At 35.5% G+C, this 18,160-nt stretch overlaps 1 protein-coding gene across 2 annotated transcripts in view; it reads left to right on the top strand.

Annotated features, from left to right (window-relative positions):
* The window catches only part of LOC137027788 (complement factor H-like), an 80,536-nt gene extending 63,511 nt beyond the window's left edge, over positions 1–17,025 (top strand). For both annotated transcript variants that reach the window (XM_067396294.1, XM_067396293.1), the window contains exons 19-26: positions 996–1,175; positions 1,311–1,526; positions 7,233–7,424; positions 7,534–7,737; positions 15,250–15,441; positions 15,548–15,763; positions 16,595–16,629; positions 16,839–17,025. In XM_067396294.1, coding sequence (XP_067252395.1) covers positions 996–1,175; positions 1,311–1,526; positions 7,233–7,424; positions 7,534–7,737; positions 15,250–15,441; positions 15,548–15,763; positions 16,595–16,629; positions 16,839–16,850 — 1,247 coding nt within the window. In that variant the 3' untranslated portion in view covers positions 16,851–17,025. The remainder of the gene's footprint in view (positions 1–995; positions 1,176–1,310; positions 1,527–7,232; positions 7,425–7,533; positions 7,738–15,249; positions 15,442–15,547; positions 15,764–16,594; positions 16,630–16,838) is intronic.
* The last annotated feature ends 1,135 nt before the right edge of the window (positions 17,026–18,160 follow it).

Here is an 18,160-nt window from a genome sequence, read left to right as displayed (position 1 = left end):
GCAAGTCAGAACCAATTGATCACAGAACGTTCGCTCACTGCCGACACTACATTCAAACAGCTGTAGGGCTGCGTTTAGTATCGTGAGAAACCACTGATGCTTTTGGGAAACGCAGCCCAGAACAATGCTTAACAGAAGACAGAAAAATATAATATTATTATTAGTTATTTCACAATAAACAAAATGAAATAGCCTACATAGTTTGTGCAATTACATTTATTTAAAATGAACGTTAAAAGTTCATATTGAAATTCTGTCAGAATACAAATGTTTCATTTAATGGGTGCAAAATCCTGTCAATGGCAGTCCCTTATGACCATAGTGACCATAGTTCAGCTAGGCATTTAGTAGGCTTATTTGTAGATTTTCCATACCAAGTAAACATTTTAACCATGTGTAAACAAAAATATAATCTAATATAATATTAAGTGTTAAGTATTAATCTTCAAAATAATGTTAAGTGGGTATCATAACCCATTTAACTCTTAGTAAATCAATAACTGAATAAACGTCAAAATCTAAAAGTTCATATTAGAGGTATCGTATTGGTATTGATATCAGTGATATTGAGCTTGAAAGTATCGGTATCGTATCAAAAATACATAATTTATTCATGTCGCAATGCAAGCTGGGAACCATGAATGTGTTTTGTATGCTGCGTTTCATATGCCGAATGCCGAATGTCTGTGAGTGTATAAATGACACAAAATGTTTTAAGGAAACTGGACAATTTATGTTCTTGGAATGTTACAAATCAATGTTCCTACAATGTTGAATTTTAAATCAAAATTAAGTTGAAAGAACATCATACCTTATAAAAACGTTCCTCTAATGTCAAGAAAACTGGACATTTTTTAATGTTCCCAGAACCAACACTGAATATTTAGAGAATGTTCTTATAACAAATTTCTGTTAGCTGGGCAATAGAATCTATTGATAATGTTAACCTCAGTCTTACTGGAGTTCATGAATTTCCATACATTTCTTTTGTTTAGTGGATGTACGTTGTGACATTCCTCCAAAGGTGGAAAATGCATTCATAACATCTAAACCTGAAGAATTTTATGGAGATGGATCTAATGTAACATACGCATGTCGAAGCTCATTCTCATTGAATGGGAAAAGCACAGTTTTCTGCCGCAGTGGAACTTGGGAAGAAGCACCAAGATGTGAAGGTAAGATTCTGATTGGTGATGATAACTGTCTTCTTACAGATTAGTAAAAACAACAACAAAAAACAAAACAAAAACAAAGATAGATCTGTTGTTCACATGGAGAATGCTTGATTGATCCGATCTTTCTGTTTTTAGAGGTAATGTGTGTTGCAAACCTGACAGCGAACATGAGATCAAACGTCACTAAGGACGGACACCGGGTGCCTGAGTTTTCAGTAAGACCTGGAGACACAATAACTCTTAACTGTGTTGGGAAGGGAGTGAAATTACAAGGAGAGAGAGAAATCACCTGTCAGTCAAATGGACAATGGAGCAGCCCTTTTCCTAAATGTGAAGCTGAGACCACAGACGGTAAAAAACTTCCCATTCCATAAATGTGTAGGAGATAATTTCACATGCAGAATTATTGAGTTTTATTAACAGTGTTTACAAGCATCACTATTGCTCATATTAAAATAAATGCTTAACCTCTTAACTGTCACGATCCCACTGGCGGGACGCCTCTCAGCCAGCACACCCATGTAGGGCCCACATGGTTTAGCCCAGATGAAATGAACATTGTTCAGAGTAGGGGTGGGAATCGGAGGGTACCTCACGATACGATACGATCACGATAAATGGCTCACGATAACGATAATATCGCGAGTCAGCGATTCTGCGATAATCGATATATTGCTAGACAATCCTATAATGATACATCGCGATATTGGTCTTAACATGAAAACAAAATGCACGTGAAAAGGTTAAGTGCATGTTAACAGATAAATCCGAACTTATATGTACATTTAATAGAGTTCACGTCACCGAAAGCAAGAAATATGAGGTGCATTTTATTGACCATCAGTTAATTTCAAAATCAAAGACTGCAATAGGAGAGAGCGGCAACAGCACTGATACCAGTGCTGGTCTCATTACTCTTAATGAAGATAATTGTGTGTAATGCGTCTGCGACTTACTTTCACTTTCATATGCGGCAGTTTGCGCGTCAGCTTGCTGAAGAGATCTGCGGCGATGTGTGATGCAGTAGCGTTGTCATATCTGACTCTCACATGTTTTAGTATTTTTGGGAGAAGTAAAATTTACATATGTAGTTTCAACAACCAGATGCATTTAGACTGAGCATAGACAGTTTTGACTGGAATGCGTCCCAGACCATCTCCTGAAATGGTTTGAGCGATCGGATTTAAATCCGTCTCAAATGCATTTTTAGGCATTTAGGCATTTAGACCTGATCAGATAGCTATGCGATCAGAGAAAATGCATGAAGTCACCAGGTGCAAACAGACCCTTTGACGTTCTTCAAGCGCTTAGATATACACGGGAGCGTTCGAAAGCAGGCGTCTATCAGAGGATCCCTAATATATGCTTTCGAACGCTCCCGTGTACATCTAAGCGCTCGGTGAAGAACGTCAAAGATGTCTACGACTGTCACATCAATGGTATAAAAGTGCGTCAAGACTTTGAACTTAAACGTGGCTGGGGCATCTATTTTACTCACACTGCTGTCCGCCATCCTGTTAATAACCTCTTTTTCTTAGGCTAGTTAACTTAAGTTCACGTTTCCCTCATTCATGTGTTGAGCGCCGCCTTGAAGTAGGACGTTTTGAGCAAAGAAATCTATATATAGCGCTTTATTTTTTTAAATTAAAATATCGATATTTGGCGCAGCGATACGATTCTCGTATCGCACAGAGAAGGATGACGATATATCGTCATATCGATATTTTGTCCCACCCCTAGTTCAGAGTGCACACTACAGGCTGTTAAATGTAACATTGAATCAGTGTTGGATTTAATGAGATAATTAAGTAATTAATTGAGTGATGATTGAGAATTAATGAAGATAGCTGCTGTTAACAAGAAGAATGAACGAAAGAAAGAGAAACAACAAGAACAAAAAAAATCGAAACACTAGAACTACAACTGACTTCAGCCGCAGCCTTAGATGAAATCAACTGAAGATAAAAGAAGACATTAAATCTCTCCAGATCTCAGCAGAGGATTAAACAACTCCATATACAGAAGCTCTTATTGAGAATTAAGAGACAGTTTTTTTTGTTGATGATGTTTTATTGATTTTTTTTTTTATCTTACCATCATGGTGATCAGAGTTTACTTTAGTTGAGTAGTTTGACTTGTTTTTATAATGTTAGGGTTTCTCTGGCTGCTGTAACTGATTTAGTTATGGCAAAAAAAACAAGAGAAAACACAATCTGATGCTGTGACTGCTTCATGATAAGAATATAATCTCTGCGCAGTGGTTTAATTCACTGATCTTATAACTGAATTTAAAATGAGAAATATCTTACTGTGCTTTATTGTGATTCATGTAAACGAAGATGAGATTTACTCACAAACATACATCAAGAATCAGCGCATGAATCTCAACAATGGTGACATGCTTCATGCTGCAATGTATTCGTTTTTGCATGATGCACCCAGAATGCATTGTGGCATGAAGCATGTCACCATTGTTGAGATTCATACGCTGATTCTAGATGTCTGTGTGTGAGGAAGTTTTGCTGGAGTTTTAAAGTGTTTAGTGTAGAATGTGTTTTAAAATTCATTCAGCTTTTCTGACTATAACAGTTTTGTCATTGTATTTCTAGAAGAGTCAACACAAACTTAACATTTTATTCATATAAAGCTCAGTCATTAGTTCAGTGAAATAAGTCACATTACATTTTTCTTATTATAAAGTAGCTGACAGTAGCTGATCACATTTGTCATTACTGCCATAACAAACAGCTATAACAGACACAGTAACACTAGCGCTAAAAGAGGTAAGAGTAAAACTGCCTAACTAAAGCAACGACTGACCTCGATCACGGTGACATCAAACAAAACTATTATTTTCACCAAATCATCAACATCTAAACCTCTGGTAATTCTCAATAAGAGCTTCTGTAGATGTTTGTCAGAAATAAAGTCAGTCTGGTTAGTAATAAGTGAAGCTGGTAATGCTGTTTGTGGAGATGTTTGATCAGATCTTCAGAGATTTAATGTCTTTTATCTTCAGTTGATTTCATCGAAGGCTGTGGCTGAAGTTGTAGTTCTTGTTGTTTCTCTGTCCTTCAGTGATTCTGCTCGTTATCACCTAATTATCTCATTAACTCCAAGACCAATTCAGTGTTACATTTAATAGCCTGTAGTGTTCATTTCATCTGGGCTAAACCATGTGGTAAACAAGGGTGTGCTGGTTGGGAGGCGCCCGACCAGTGGGACTGTGACAGTTAAGGGGTTAACTTTGGTACATAAATCACGGGCACACAAGCCTCTCTTGACTTCGCCCAAAAGGCAACATCCTAGCAACCGTCGAGAATAACCTAGCAATAGCAAAGATATACACTGTTATTGTACAGCAGAGAATCAACTTTATCAATATAATCCAAAGGATTTCACAAAAGTTGTTCTGAATAAAACAAAAAAAAATATATATATATATACTAGGCACGCACAGACATCAAGTATCAGCCTGTGAATCTCAACAACGGTGACAAGCAACATATTCTGATCAACAGATCAACTCTGAACATTAGAAAACAAACTACTAAAAAGTCACAGAAAAACAGCAAAATTTTAATAGTGAGAATAAAGAAATTACTAAGACAATTCAGCTCATAATTTATTCATGCAGCAATGCATGATGGGAGCCATGGATGAATTTTGATTGGTGGCTCCCAGAATGCACTGCAACATGCTTTATGATGGCCACCACTGTTGAGATTCACAGGATGATTTTTGGTTTCTGTGTCTCTAAATGGGAGCACTTTTTATTTATTTATCAGAACACCTTTTGCAGAATTCCTCAGATTATATTGATAAAGCTGATCCTCTGGTCAATAATGGTCAATCATCACTCAACTTATCACTTATTTATCTTATTAACTTTAACACTGCTTCAGTGGGTGGAATAAAAATATGGCAGGACTTTTACTTTCTGACCCCTGGACTATACACCTCTGGTCCAGAAAGGTAGTAAAGACATCATTAAAACAGTCAACGTGACTGCAGTGGTTCAACTTTAATGTTATGAAGCGTCAAGAATACCTTTTGTACTCAAAAATAAAAATATTAGCTTTATTCGACATTTTTTTCCTCTTCCCTGTCACTCTGCTATGCAGTAAACACACAAATTTAATTTTAGGGTGAACTAACCCTTCATATCTATATTTATATATAATCTTATTAATATTATTATTATTATTGTTATTATATTTGATAATCAGTAGGAATAACATCAAGGCTCCAGATAGTTTTGTGGTGGTGATGACAATAATTACAAAATCAATTTGCTTTGAAGACCCAGTGAAATCAGAATTTGAGTTTTGGTATGAAATTCCAGAAGGATGATGGATGTGTGAAAATGCAAAATAGAGTGAAATGTTTGTCTGTACATGAGAGTCACTTAAAAATTAAATTAATCTAAAATCACATTTACTTACCTGGTGGATAAAACAATGACTAGATACATGATGAACATTTGCTGGGAATGAAAAAAATTTAATTTGCTTTATTTATATCACAAATCTCCAGAGGTGGACATTCCAGGGGTCAGAAAGTAAACGTCCTGCCATATTTTTATCTCATCCACTGAAGCATTAATGAGATAAATAAGTGATTAATTGAGTGATGATTGAGCATTATTGAAGACACCTGATGATAACAAGCAGAATCACCAAAGGAGAAAATCACAATTTTTAAGTTACCATCATCGAGGTCAGGGTTTGTTTTAGTTGAGCTCTTGACCCTTGACTTTTTTGTGTTAGATTTGGTTTGGGCAGTTTTAACTGCAATAAAACCAAACAGACAAGCAAAGTTAGAAGACTATCAGGTGTTGTTGGTTATGTTTTTACATAATCATTATTTGATCTGAAACACTGAACTCATTTAGAGTCCAATCTCTGAGTTAGATTTACATTATTGATTACAGCAGCACTGTGACTCTAAAGCACAAGATCAGCTTTAGCAATACATTTTTTCTCATTTAAACACACAAACATCAAGAATCATCCTGTGAATCTCAACAGTGGTGACCATCATAAAGCATGTTGCAGTGCATTCTGGGAGCCACCAATCAAAATTCATCCATGGCTCCCATCATGCATTGCTGCATGAATAAATTATGAGCAAAATTGTCTTAGTAATTTCTTTATTCTCACTATTAAAATTTTGCTGTTTTTCTGTGACTTTTTAGTAGCTTGTTTTCTAATGTTCAGAGTTGATCTGTTGATCAGAATATGTTGCTTGTCACCGTTGTTGAGATTCACAGGCTGATACTTGATGTCTGTGCGTGCCTACATTTTTTATTTTTTTTTGTGATAAGCACAACTTTATTAAAAAAAGTAATAATTCTGTATTGTAAAAGCTGATCTTGTGCTGTAGAATCACAGTGCTGCTGTAAATAAATAATGTAAATGTAACTCAGAGATTGGGCTCTAAATGAGTTCAGTGATTCAGATCAAATAATGATTATATGAAAACATAACCAACACCTGATCATCTTTTAACTTTGCTTGTCTAGTTAGCTTTACTGCAGTTAAAACTGCCCAAACAAAATCTAAAACTTAAAAGTTAAGGATTAAGAGCTCAATTAAAGCAAACCCTGACCTCTGTGATGGTGGTTTAATAATTGTGATTTTCTCCTTTGGTGATTCTGCTTGTTATCATCAGGTGTCTTCAATAATGCTCAATCATCACTCAATTTATCAATTAATTATCTCATTAATGCTTCAGTGGATGAGATAATAATATGGCAGGACTTTTACTTTCTGACCCCTGGAATGTCCACCTCTGCAAATCTCACACAAGCTAACAGAACTTAACCAGGATAGACACCATATTAAATTTTTCATGTCATGGATAGATGTATACTCCATATTTAACTCAGTTTTCTTGGTTGTAATGCTGATTCTTTAATACCATATGACAAAACTGTAATTGTTATGTTAAACCACATTGTAAGTTAGTAGCATATTTGCTCTTAAACACTGGGTCACATAAAGAATAAATGATTCTGTGTGGATAAATATGTGATCAAATGTCTGCTTTCTCTAGAGACAACATGTCCTCAAAACACAACAGATGAAGACTTAAAAATGGAGCGATTCCCTGATATTAGGGGTCCCATCAAAACTGGACACAAGTTAATATTTTCATGCAATAGAGAAGGGCTGAAATTAGAAGGAGATAAAGAAATCACCTGTCAGTCAAATGGAGAATGGAGCAGCCCTTTTCCTACATGTGAAGGTAAGACCACAGACGGTAAAAAAAAAAGAAACTTGGATTAAACAAAGATAGATAAAAGATCTGTTGTTCACATGGAGGATGCTTGATTATCTGATCTTTCTGTTTTTAGAGTTAATATGTGTTGCAAACCTGACAGACAACATGAGATCAAATGTCACTGATGACAAACACCCGGGGCCTGAGTTTTCAGTAAGACCTGGAGACACAATAACTCTTAAATGTGTTGAAGGAGGAGTGAAATTGCAAGGACATAGCAAAATCACCTGCTTGTCAGATGGGCAATGGAAAGTCCCATTCCCTAAATGTGTAGGAGGTAAGGTCAGATGCTTAATTAATGAGTTTTATTAACAGTGTTTACAAGCATCACTATTGCTCATATTAAAGTAAAGACTCAACTTTGGTGCATAATTCATGGGGACACAAGTCTCTCTTGCAGAGTTGGACATTCCAGGGGTCAGAAAGTAAAAGTCCTGCCATATTTTTATCTCATCCACTGAAGCATTAATGAGATAATTAAGTGATAAATTGAGTGATGATTGAGCATTATTGAAGACACCTGATGATAACAAGCAGAATCACCAAAGGAGAAAATCACAATTTTTAAGTTACCATCATCGAGGTCAGGGTTTGTTTTAGTTGAGCTCTTGACCCTTGACTTTTTTGTGTTAGATTTTGTTTGGGCAGTTTGTACTGCATTAAAACCAAACAGACAAGCAAAGTTTAAAGATGACCAGTTGTTGGTTATGTTTTTACATAAACATTACTTGATCTGAATCAATGAACTCGTTTAGCTTTATCAATAAAATTTTGTTTTTTTTTGTTCTGTTTTAAAAAAAAAAGCGCTCACAAACATCAAGAATCATCCTGTGAATCTCAACAGTGGTGGCCATCATAAAGCATGTTGCAGTGCATTCTGGGAGCCACCAATCAAAATTCATCCATGGCTCCCATCATGCATTGCTGTATGAATAAATTATGACCTAAATTGTCTTAGTAATTTCATTTATTCTCACTATTAAAATTTTGCTGTTTTTCTGTGACTTTTTAGTAGTTTGTTTTCTAATGTTCAGAGTTGATCTGTTGATCAGAATATGTTGCTTGTCACCGTTGTTGAGATTCACAGGCTGATTTTTGATGTTTGTGCGTGCCTACAAATTTTTTTTTTTGTGATAAGGCCAATTTAAAAAAAAAAAAAATCTGTATTGTAAAAGCTGATCTTCTGCAGAATCACAGTGCTGCTGTAATCAATAATGTAAATCTAACTCAGAGATTGAGCTCTAAATGAGTTCAGTGATTCAGATCAAATAATGATTATGTGAAAACATAACCAATACCTGATCATCTTTTAATTTTGCTTGTCTGGTTGGTTTTAATGCAGTTAAAACTACCCAAACAAAATCTAACATTAAAAAGTCAAAGGTCAAGAGCTCAACTAAAACAAACCCTGATGATGATGGTAACTTAAAAATTGTGATTTTCTCCTTTGGTGATTCTGCTTGTTATCATCAGGTGTCTTCAATAATGCTCAATCATCACTCAATTAATCACTTATTTATCTCATTAATGCTTCAGTGGATGAGATAAAAATATGGCAGGACTTTTACTTTTTGACCCCTGGATTACCCACCTCTGAATGATACCATGTTCTAAATTAAAACTTGTTTTACCTCATTTCATTTACAGAAACCAACTACCTCAAAATTTACAAACTAATATTTATTATATGCTAATAATGTGAGCAAATTAAAATTATGAGTTTATTTCTTTAGAGTTCATTAAAACATTTTAAATAAAGAGATTTTCACTGCATCATTAACTACACAGTCACCATCTGTTAAATAAAACAACATGCAACATATCATCAATGTCTCTTGATCTTCTCCTGAACTTAAACAAAGGCTCTACTCTTCAGCACAATGGTGACCCGCAAAACTCAATTTCACAGTAAACTACTGGCAACAGTACTTTACTGTTAAAATACATTTTGTGGGTGTGTCTTTTTATCTTACACCTTTAACCCTTTCAACCCCACAGGAACATCCTCTAGTGTCCACACTACAGAGTAAAAGTAACATTGACGCTGTGTTGCAGTGAGATAATTAAGTTTATATTTAAGTGATGATTGAGCATTAATGATGAACACCTGCTGTTAACAAGCAGAACCACTGAAAAGAGGAACAAGAAAGGAAAAAATACAAGCAGAAACACCAACTACAACCAGAACTACAACTGTCTTCCAGTCATTACATATTATTACACTTATTACTGACCAGTTTAACTTTATTTCTACAAAAAATCTTATTGAGAACTAACAGAAGTTTAGATGTTGATGTTTAAGGAGATCAGCGTTTTCTTTAGTTGAGCTCTTGACCCTTGAGTTCTTAATATCAATCTTTTTTCCTTCATTCACTCTGGCTGTTTTAACAATTTTTACAAGCCATGTTTCATATGAGAAAGAAAATAAAAAAAGATAGTTGAGTGCTGGTACTGATGTAACCATTACAGCTTCTTGATTAACTGATCTCATACTGTTTAATTCCTTGTGTAACATTATTAAGAGGCTTAAGTTTGGTCTTACCATGACAGTGATAGTGATGGAAAGTTTGTTTCTTTTCCACAAACCGGTTCTTTCAGACAGTTCGATTCAATAAACCGGTTGAAAAAAACGGTTCACCGGTTCTTTTACGCTCCGACGTAATGACATCATCCGCGATGACGTCTATCGCAGGCCGGGTTGAAAAAACAAGTGATTCAAATATATAAAGTTAGTAATCATAACATCAGTCAACTAAAACATTATAATCTGAAGCGTTTCTTACAATTTAGTTTTGCATCTAAAGCATCCAAACACATATACAGGCAGTGATGTGCAAACAAAGTTTTACAGTTATAAAGTGAATAAATTAGTCTTCATCATGATCCTCTTACATTATGATTAAATAAACTTACGTTTCGCCAGATTGGCCCCTCATTCGAGTCCTCTCATAGTATCAGTTGTCCTAGTTAATCGGTGCTGTGATGTTACTGTTCGGTAGCTTCAGATCACACGCTGAATCACGCATGTACAGTATCATCAGCTCACCGGTTCTCAAATCGGACACGTCCGAAAGAAGCGGTTCTTCGGTTGTGTACTGGTGATCCGAAAACCGTTGCAACCGATTCTACTCGAGAACGAGATTGAGATTCGAGAACCGCGAGAGCGATTCAAAAGGAGTCGCCTGTTTGCTCTCGCTGTAGTTTGATTACGTCATTTTTTATCTTTATATCACCTTGTTTAGAAATTAAATAAGTTGTCCATGGATTATTTATGAAACAAATAAATGTTTAGTTTGATAAATCTAATTGTTTTCTATCTTTAAAAAAAAAATAACTTGAAAGCACAACTGCACAACTTTCACTATATTGCTTTTTAAATAATATTAATATAGAAAAATGAATTTGTAGAACTATTTCTGAACAGAGGTGGACATTCCAGGGGTCAGAAAGTAAAAGTCCTGCCATATTTTTATCTCATCCACTGAAGCATTAATGAGATAAATAAGTGATTAATTGAGTGATGATTGAGCATTATTGAAGACACCTGATGATAACAAGCAGAATCACCAAAGGAGAAAATCACAATTTTTAAGCAACCATCATCGAGGTCAGGGTTTGTTTTAGTTGAGCTCTTGACCCTTGCCTTTTAAGTGTTAGATTTTGTTTGGGCAGTTTTAACTGCAGTAAAGCTAACTAGGCAAGCAAAGTTAAAAGATGGTCAGGTGTTGGTTGGTCATTATTTGATCTGAATCACTGAACTCATTTAGAGCTCAATCTCTGAGTTAGATTTACATTATTGATTATAGCAACACTGTGATTCTACAGCACAAGATCAGCTTTTACAATACAGAATTTTTTTTTTTTTTTTTAAAGTTGTCCTTATCACAAAAAAATATATATTTTAGGCACGCACAGACATCAAGAATCAGCCTGTGAATCTCAACAACGGTGACAAGCAACATATTCTGATCAACAGATCAACTCTGAACATTAGAAAACAAGCTACTAAAAAGTCACAGAAAAACAGCAAAATTTTAATAGTGAGAATAAAGAAATTACTAAGACAATTTTGCTCATAATTTATTCATACAGCAATGCATGATGTGAGCCATGGATGAATTTTGATTGGTGGCTCCCAGAATGCACTGCAACATGCTTTATGATGGCCACCACTGTTGAGATTCACAGGATGATTTTTGATGATTGTGTGTTTAAATGAGCGCTTTTTTTTTTTAAACAGAACTCTAAAAAAAAAAAAAAAAAATTAAATTGTATTGATAAAGCTGATCTTGTGCTGTAGAATCACAGTGCTGCTGTAACCAAAAATGTAAATCTAACTCAGATTTTAAATGAGTTCAGTGATTCATATCAAATAATGATTATGTAAAAACATAACCAACAACACCTGATCATCTTTTAACTTTGCTTGTCTGGTTGGTTTTAATACAGTTAAAACTACCCAAACAAAATCTAACACTAAGTAGTCAAGGGTCAAGAGCCCAACTAAAACAAACCCTGACCTCGATGATGGTTGCTTAAAAATTGTGATTTTCTCCTTTGGTGATTCTGCTTGTTATCATCAGGTGTCTTCAATAATGCTCAATCATCACTCAATTAATCACTTATTTATCTCATTAATGCTTCAGTGGATGAGATAAAAATATGGCAGGACTTTTACTTTCTGACCCCTGGAATGTCCACCTCTGTTTCTGAACATTAGTTTGATCTGTGTACAAAATATTATGTTTATGTTGGCATGTAGTTTATTATGTATGATATTATGTACAGTATTTTATGCTATTAATCTGCTATGGTGTATTTGGAAAAGCACAATAAACGTTATATTTTCTGTATGTTTTATATTATCACACTGTCCGATGTTCAACAAAACTTGACTAACGTGCTTTTCGTTCACTTGAAAAGTTAAACACATGGGCAGTATCGTCAGCTCATCGGTTCTCAAATCGGACATGTCCGAAAGAAGCGGTTCTCGGTTGTGTACTGATGATCCGAAAACCGTTGCAACCGGTTCTTGACTCGAGAACGAGAACGGTGACAGGCCGTGTAAGTTCGTTTGTGTGCGTCGCGCATGCTCACTCATATCAGCTGCTCTGCAGCTCGTGCCCATCATTATCAGTTCTCTCTTTACAGCAGGTTAAGTCACGGTACTGTTGGAGTAACTGAATAACTCCGGGATGTTGGTTTATTTCGAGAGGTAGTGTCAGGCACGTCAAAAAGTGAGTAACTTTAGTAATTTGTGGATTCATGTTTGCTTACTGGAGATGCGAACTGTTTGGAATGATTCAGACCGATTTGGTGAACTGGTTCAACTGGTTCACTGAAGAGAACCGATTAAAAAGAACGATTTGTTCGCGAACCGGACATCACTAGACAGTGAGTTAAAAGAAAATCGGCTGCATTGAAGGAATGTTTTTGAAAACAAACAAAAACACACACACAGAGCTGCAGCACCATATAGACATAGACACAGACACAGACACACACACAGACACACACAGACAGACAGACAGAGACACACACAGACACACACACACAGACACACACAAACACACACACCTAGTTTAGGTTTTGGTTCCTTGTGGGGACATTGGCGTAAATTCCATAGGCGTAATGCATTTTATACTGTACAAACTGTACATTCTATCCCCCTACCCCTAAACCTAACCATCACAGGAAACTGTGCATACCTTTACTTTCTCACAAAATCATCTTTTAGTATGTTTATTAATCCATTTTCCTTGTGGGGACACAATCTGTGTCCCCACAATGTGGTCGAACTCAGATTTATATTACATCGTGGGGACATTTGGTCCCCACAATGTAATATAAACAAACACACACACACACACACACACACACACACACACACACACACACACACACACACACACACACACACACACACACACACACACACAGAGAGAGCTGCAGCATCATATAGACACACACACAGATATAAAATAAAATAACATAAAATAACACACAGACAGACACACACACACACACACACACACACACACACAGACACACACACACACAGACACACACACACAGACACACAAACACACACACACACACACACACACACACACACAGAGAGCTGCAGCATCATATAGACACACACACAGATATAAAATAAAATAACATAAAATAACACACAGACAGACACACACACACACAGACACACACACACACACACACACACACAGACACACACACACACACACACAGACACACACACACACACACACACACACACACACACACACACACACACACACACACACACACAGAGAGCTGCAGCATCATATAGACACACACACAGATATAAAATAAAATAACATAAAATAACACACAGACAGACACACACACACACAGACACACACACACACACACACACACACACACACACACACACACACACACACACACACACACACACACACACACACACACACACACAAACACACACACACACACACACACAGACACACACACACACAGAGAGAGAGAGAGAGCTGCAGCATCATATAGACACACACACACAGATATATAATAAAATAAAATAAAAAAAGACCTTTCAGCTGCATAATTGATTCATGCTGCAGTGCATGCTGGGAGTTTTGTACTATGCTGGCACCCAGGATGCATTGTGACATAAAACTTTTAAATGTCACCATCATTGAGATTCATGTTGATTGTTGATATCTGTGTGTGTCTAAGTTATGTAGCAGCTCCAAATGTCTTATGCACTATTTGACTTTAATATTCTTCTAAACAACTGACTACTGAGATATTGCTGCATCTCATTCTTTTGAATTACAGACATAGAATAATCAATAAATATAAAATACCAATGAAATCAAAGATTAGACATAAAAACAGACAGAGATGTATAGTCCAGGAGTCAGAAAGTAGAAGTCCTGCCATATTTTCCACTTTCATTTAGAGACACAGACATCAAGAATCATCCTGTGAATCTCAACAGTGGTGGCCATCATAAAGCATGTTGCAGTGCATTCTGGGTGATTTTTTTTTTTTATTATTATTATTCAGAACAACTTTTATGAAACCCTTTGAAATATATTGAAAAAGCTGATCCTCTGCTGTAGAATTACTATCAATAATGTAAATCTAACTAAATGAGTTCAGGTCAAATAACAATTATGTGAAAACATAACCAACACCTGATCATCTTTTCTCTTTGCTTGTCAGGCTATTAGAACTCAGTCAACAGCTCAAATAAGATTTAATATTAAAAAATCAAGGGTCAAAGAAAGAGCTCAACTAAAGCAAACTCTCATCTCCACGATGGTAACTTAAAAATAGTGATTTTCTCCTTTGGTGATTCTGCTTGTTATCATCAGGTGTCTTCAATAATGCTCAATCATCACTCAATTAATCACTTATTTATCTCATTAACTCTGACACCGCTTCAATGGGTGGAATGAAAAATATGGCAGGACTTCTACTTTCTGACTGCTGGACTATACACCTCTGTATATCACAAATCACACACAAGCTAACATAGCTTAGTCAGTATATGCATCATACTGAATTTTTCATGTTACAGATAGATGTATACTCCAACTTTAACTCAGTTTTCTTGGCTGTAACTCTGATTGTTTAATACCATATGACAAAACTGTAATTGTTATGTTAAACCACATTGTAAGTTAGTAGCATATTTGCTCTTAAACACTGGGTCACAAAAAGAATAAATGATTCTGTGTGTTTAAATATGTGATCAATTATCTGTTTTCTCTAGAGGGAATGTGTCCTCTAAACACAACAGATGAAGACATAATAATGGAGCGATCCCCTGATATTGAGGGTCCCGTGAAACCTGGACACAAGTTAATATTTTCATGCAATGGAGAAGGGCTGAAATTAAAAGGACAGAAAGAAATCACCTGTCTGCCAAATGGAGAATGGAACAGCCCTTTTCCTAAATGTGAAGGTAAGACCACAGATGGTAAAAGCCTAGGATTGGACTAAGATAGATCAAAGATAGATCTGTTGTTCACATGGAGAATGCTTGATTGATCCGATCTTTCTGTCTTTAGAGGTAATGTGTGTTGCAAACCTGACAGCGAACATGAGATCAAACGTCACTAAGGACGGACGCCGGGTGCCTGAGTTTTCAGTAAGACCTGGAGACACAATAAATCTTAACTGTGTTGGGAAGAAAGTGAAATTACAAGGAGAGAAAGAAATCACCTGTCAGTCAAATGGACAATGGAACAGCCCTTTTCCTAAATGTGAAGCTAAGACCACAGACGGTAAAAAACCTCTCATTCTATAAATGTGTAGAAGGTCATTTCAAATGCATAATTATTAAGTTTTATTAACAGTGTTTACAAGCATCACTATTGCTCATATTAAAGTAAGTGCTTAACTTTGGTACATAATTCATGAGTATGCAAGTCTCTCTTGACAACAGCATAGCTACGCACTTAGCACCATGACGGTGAGTTTTCCCTGACAGCAACATAGTGTCGGGCCAGATCCGGCGCACATCTGGTCCGCATGTAATCCACATGTACCAGATGTGGGCCAGATCTGGGCCACACTATGCTGCTGTCTGGATTACCTGGATAATATGGATAATATATTATATCAGCCTAGTCTCATTGTTAATGCATAGGTATTAACACGTAACTTTTACGAAGAAAACATACATTTTAATAGGCTTGGATAGATGCTGAAAGTACATGGATGTATTGGCAACATTTAAACGTAAGCATTATTATGTTTTTAAAGCAAAAAATTATCAAATATTTACAAATCTTTTACATCATAAAGATACAGTTCAAGCATCAAAAATAATCTTTAACTTAAACAAAAATAACGACTTTATTCAACATTTTTTCCTCTTCCCTGTCAGTCTGCTATGCAGTTGGTACTGTACTGTATATTTCTGGTGAATTATAAGTGTAAAAGAAGCTCTGTGTTTTGTTCTCAAGCTGGTTTTAAGTAAACCAGGCAACTCTTGAAACTCCTGGATAAACTTTAATATTTTTGTGTCCAAATGAAAAACGTTTAGTTAATAGCTGTATCCATTGGTGACATGTAACTTTTTTATTGATATTATTGTTTTTTTTTTTCTTCAGATCAGCTACAGAAAAAAATGAAAAAAAGCACTGAGGTAAAAACTATGAAACATTTTGATGATGTTATTATCCACATTTGATTTACAAACATATATTTTCTGTTTTCAGTATTTATTTTGCAGTGCAAAATTTGAATGGGATAAAAATCCTGTAATGATTATTAGTGGATAAGTGTCTATGGCCATGTAAACTGATTAAAATCAACATTAATGTTCACAAGCCTGTACCTCTGCCTTTATCATAGTTTTCTGTATGAAGATCTGCTGATCCCACTGATGTGAATGAAGATGGACAGACACTGCGGCATGAGCAACACACACACACACACACACACACACACACACTTGCTTGATGCTTCAATGTTCATGCTCATGCTACAGTTATATGGCATTGTTAACACTGCTTCAGAATAAAGCTTAACGTTCAAACTATTACTCTGGTGTCTTTTTAAATCTCTTTCCGCCTAATTTATTTAAGTAGATCTGTTTAACTAGCTTAACCCATTTTAGCCCACCGGCAACTATAGTTGCTGCAGTGTATGGTTGTCATTTTCCTTTTGTACGTTTTTTTTCTAGATGTTTTCCATGTTTTATTTCTCAATGACATGCAAGAAAACATCTAAATAAAGGATTTCAAGAACAAAAAAAAGGTATTCACTTATTTCCTGTGACATGAGGCTGTCAACTTCCTACCCCTACTTCCAGGAAGCATAGTGAAGGCAAACCCTCCCAAAGAAAAGTCATTTTCATGTAAACATTAGAAATTTTTTGTTGACATATATATATACGTAATCATCAGGGTCTCTGGAATCATCCAAACAAAACAAATCTTACAAGAGATCTATAGTTTTTTGTATACTTAGTCAAAAGTCCAAGCGGCAACTATAGTTGCCGGTGGGCAAATGACTTGTAAGTACATATATAATGGGGAAATGGGGTATACTGTGTTTAATGGGTTAATAAATCAAGGTTATTGGTCTTGTTTAGTGCTTTTTGCTTTCATAATATTTTATATTGTTATATATTATATATTGTTATTTGTTAATTAATTAATTTTTTAATTAATTTATTTTTTGTTTGTTTGTTATATGTGACCCTGGACTACAAAACCATTCATAAGGGTCAATTCTTTGAAATTAAGATTTATGCATCATCTGAAAGGTGAATATATATAAGCTTTCCATTGATGTATGGTTTGTTAGGATAGGACATTTGGCCGAGACTCAACTATTTGAAAATCTGTAATCTGAAGGTGCAAAAAAATTGAAATATTGAGATAATTGCCTTAAAGTTGTCCAAATGACGTCCTTAGCAATGTATATCCATTCACAAAAATATTTTTTTATATATTTACAGTAGAAAATTTACAAAATATCTTCACAGAACATGATCTTTACTTTATATCCTAATGATTTTTGCCATAAAAGAAAAAAAAAAACAATAATTTTGACCCATACGATGTATTGTTGGCTATAGCTACCAATATACCCGTGCGACTTCTGACTGGCTTTGTGGTCCAGGGTCACATATAGATGTATTTTTTTCAAATTAATGATTTGAATTTAAC

This window comes from Chanodichthys erythropterus, chromosome 10 (assembly GCF_024489055.1).
Source record: "Chanodichthys erythropterus isolate Z2021 chromosome 10, ASM2448905v1, whole genome shotgun sequence".
NCBI classification, from domain to species: Eukaryota; Metazoa; Chordata; class Actinopteri; order Cypriniformes; family Xenocyprididae; genus Chanodichthys; species Chanodichthys erythropterus.
Note: the sequence above shows the minus strand (reverse complement) of the source record. Positions and strands in the feature narration are given on the sequence as shown.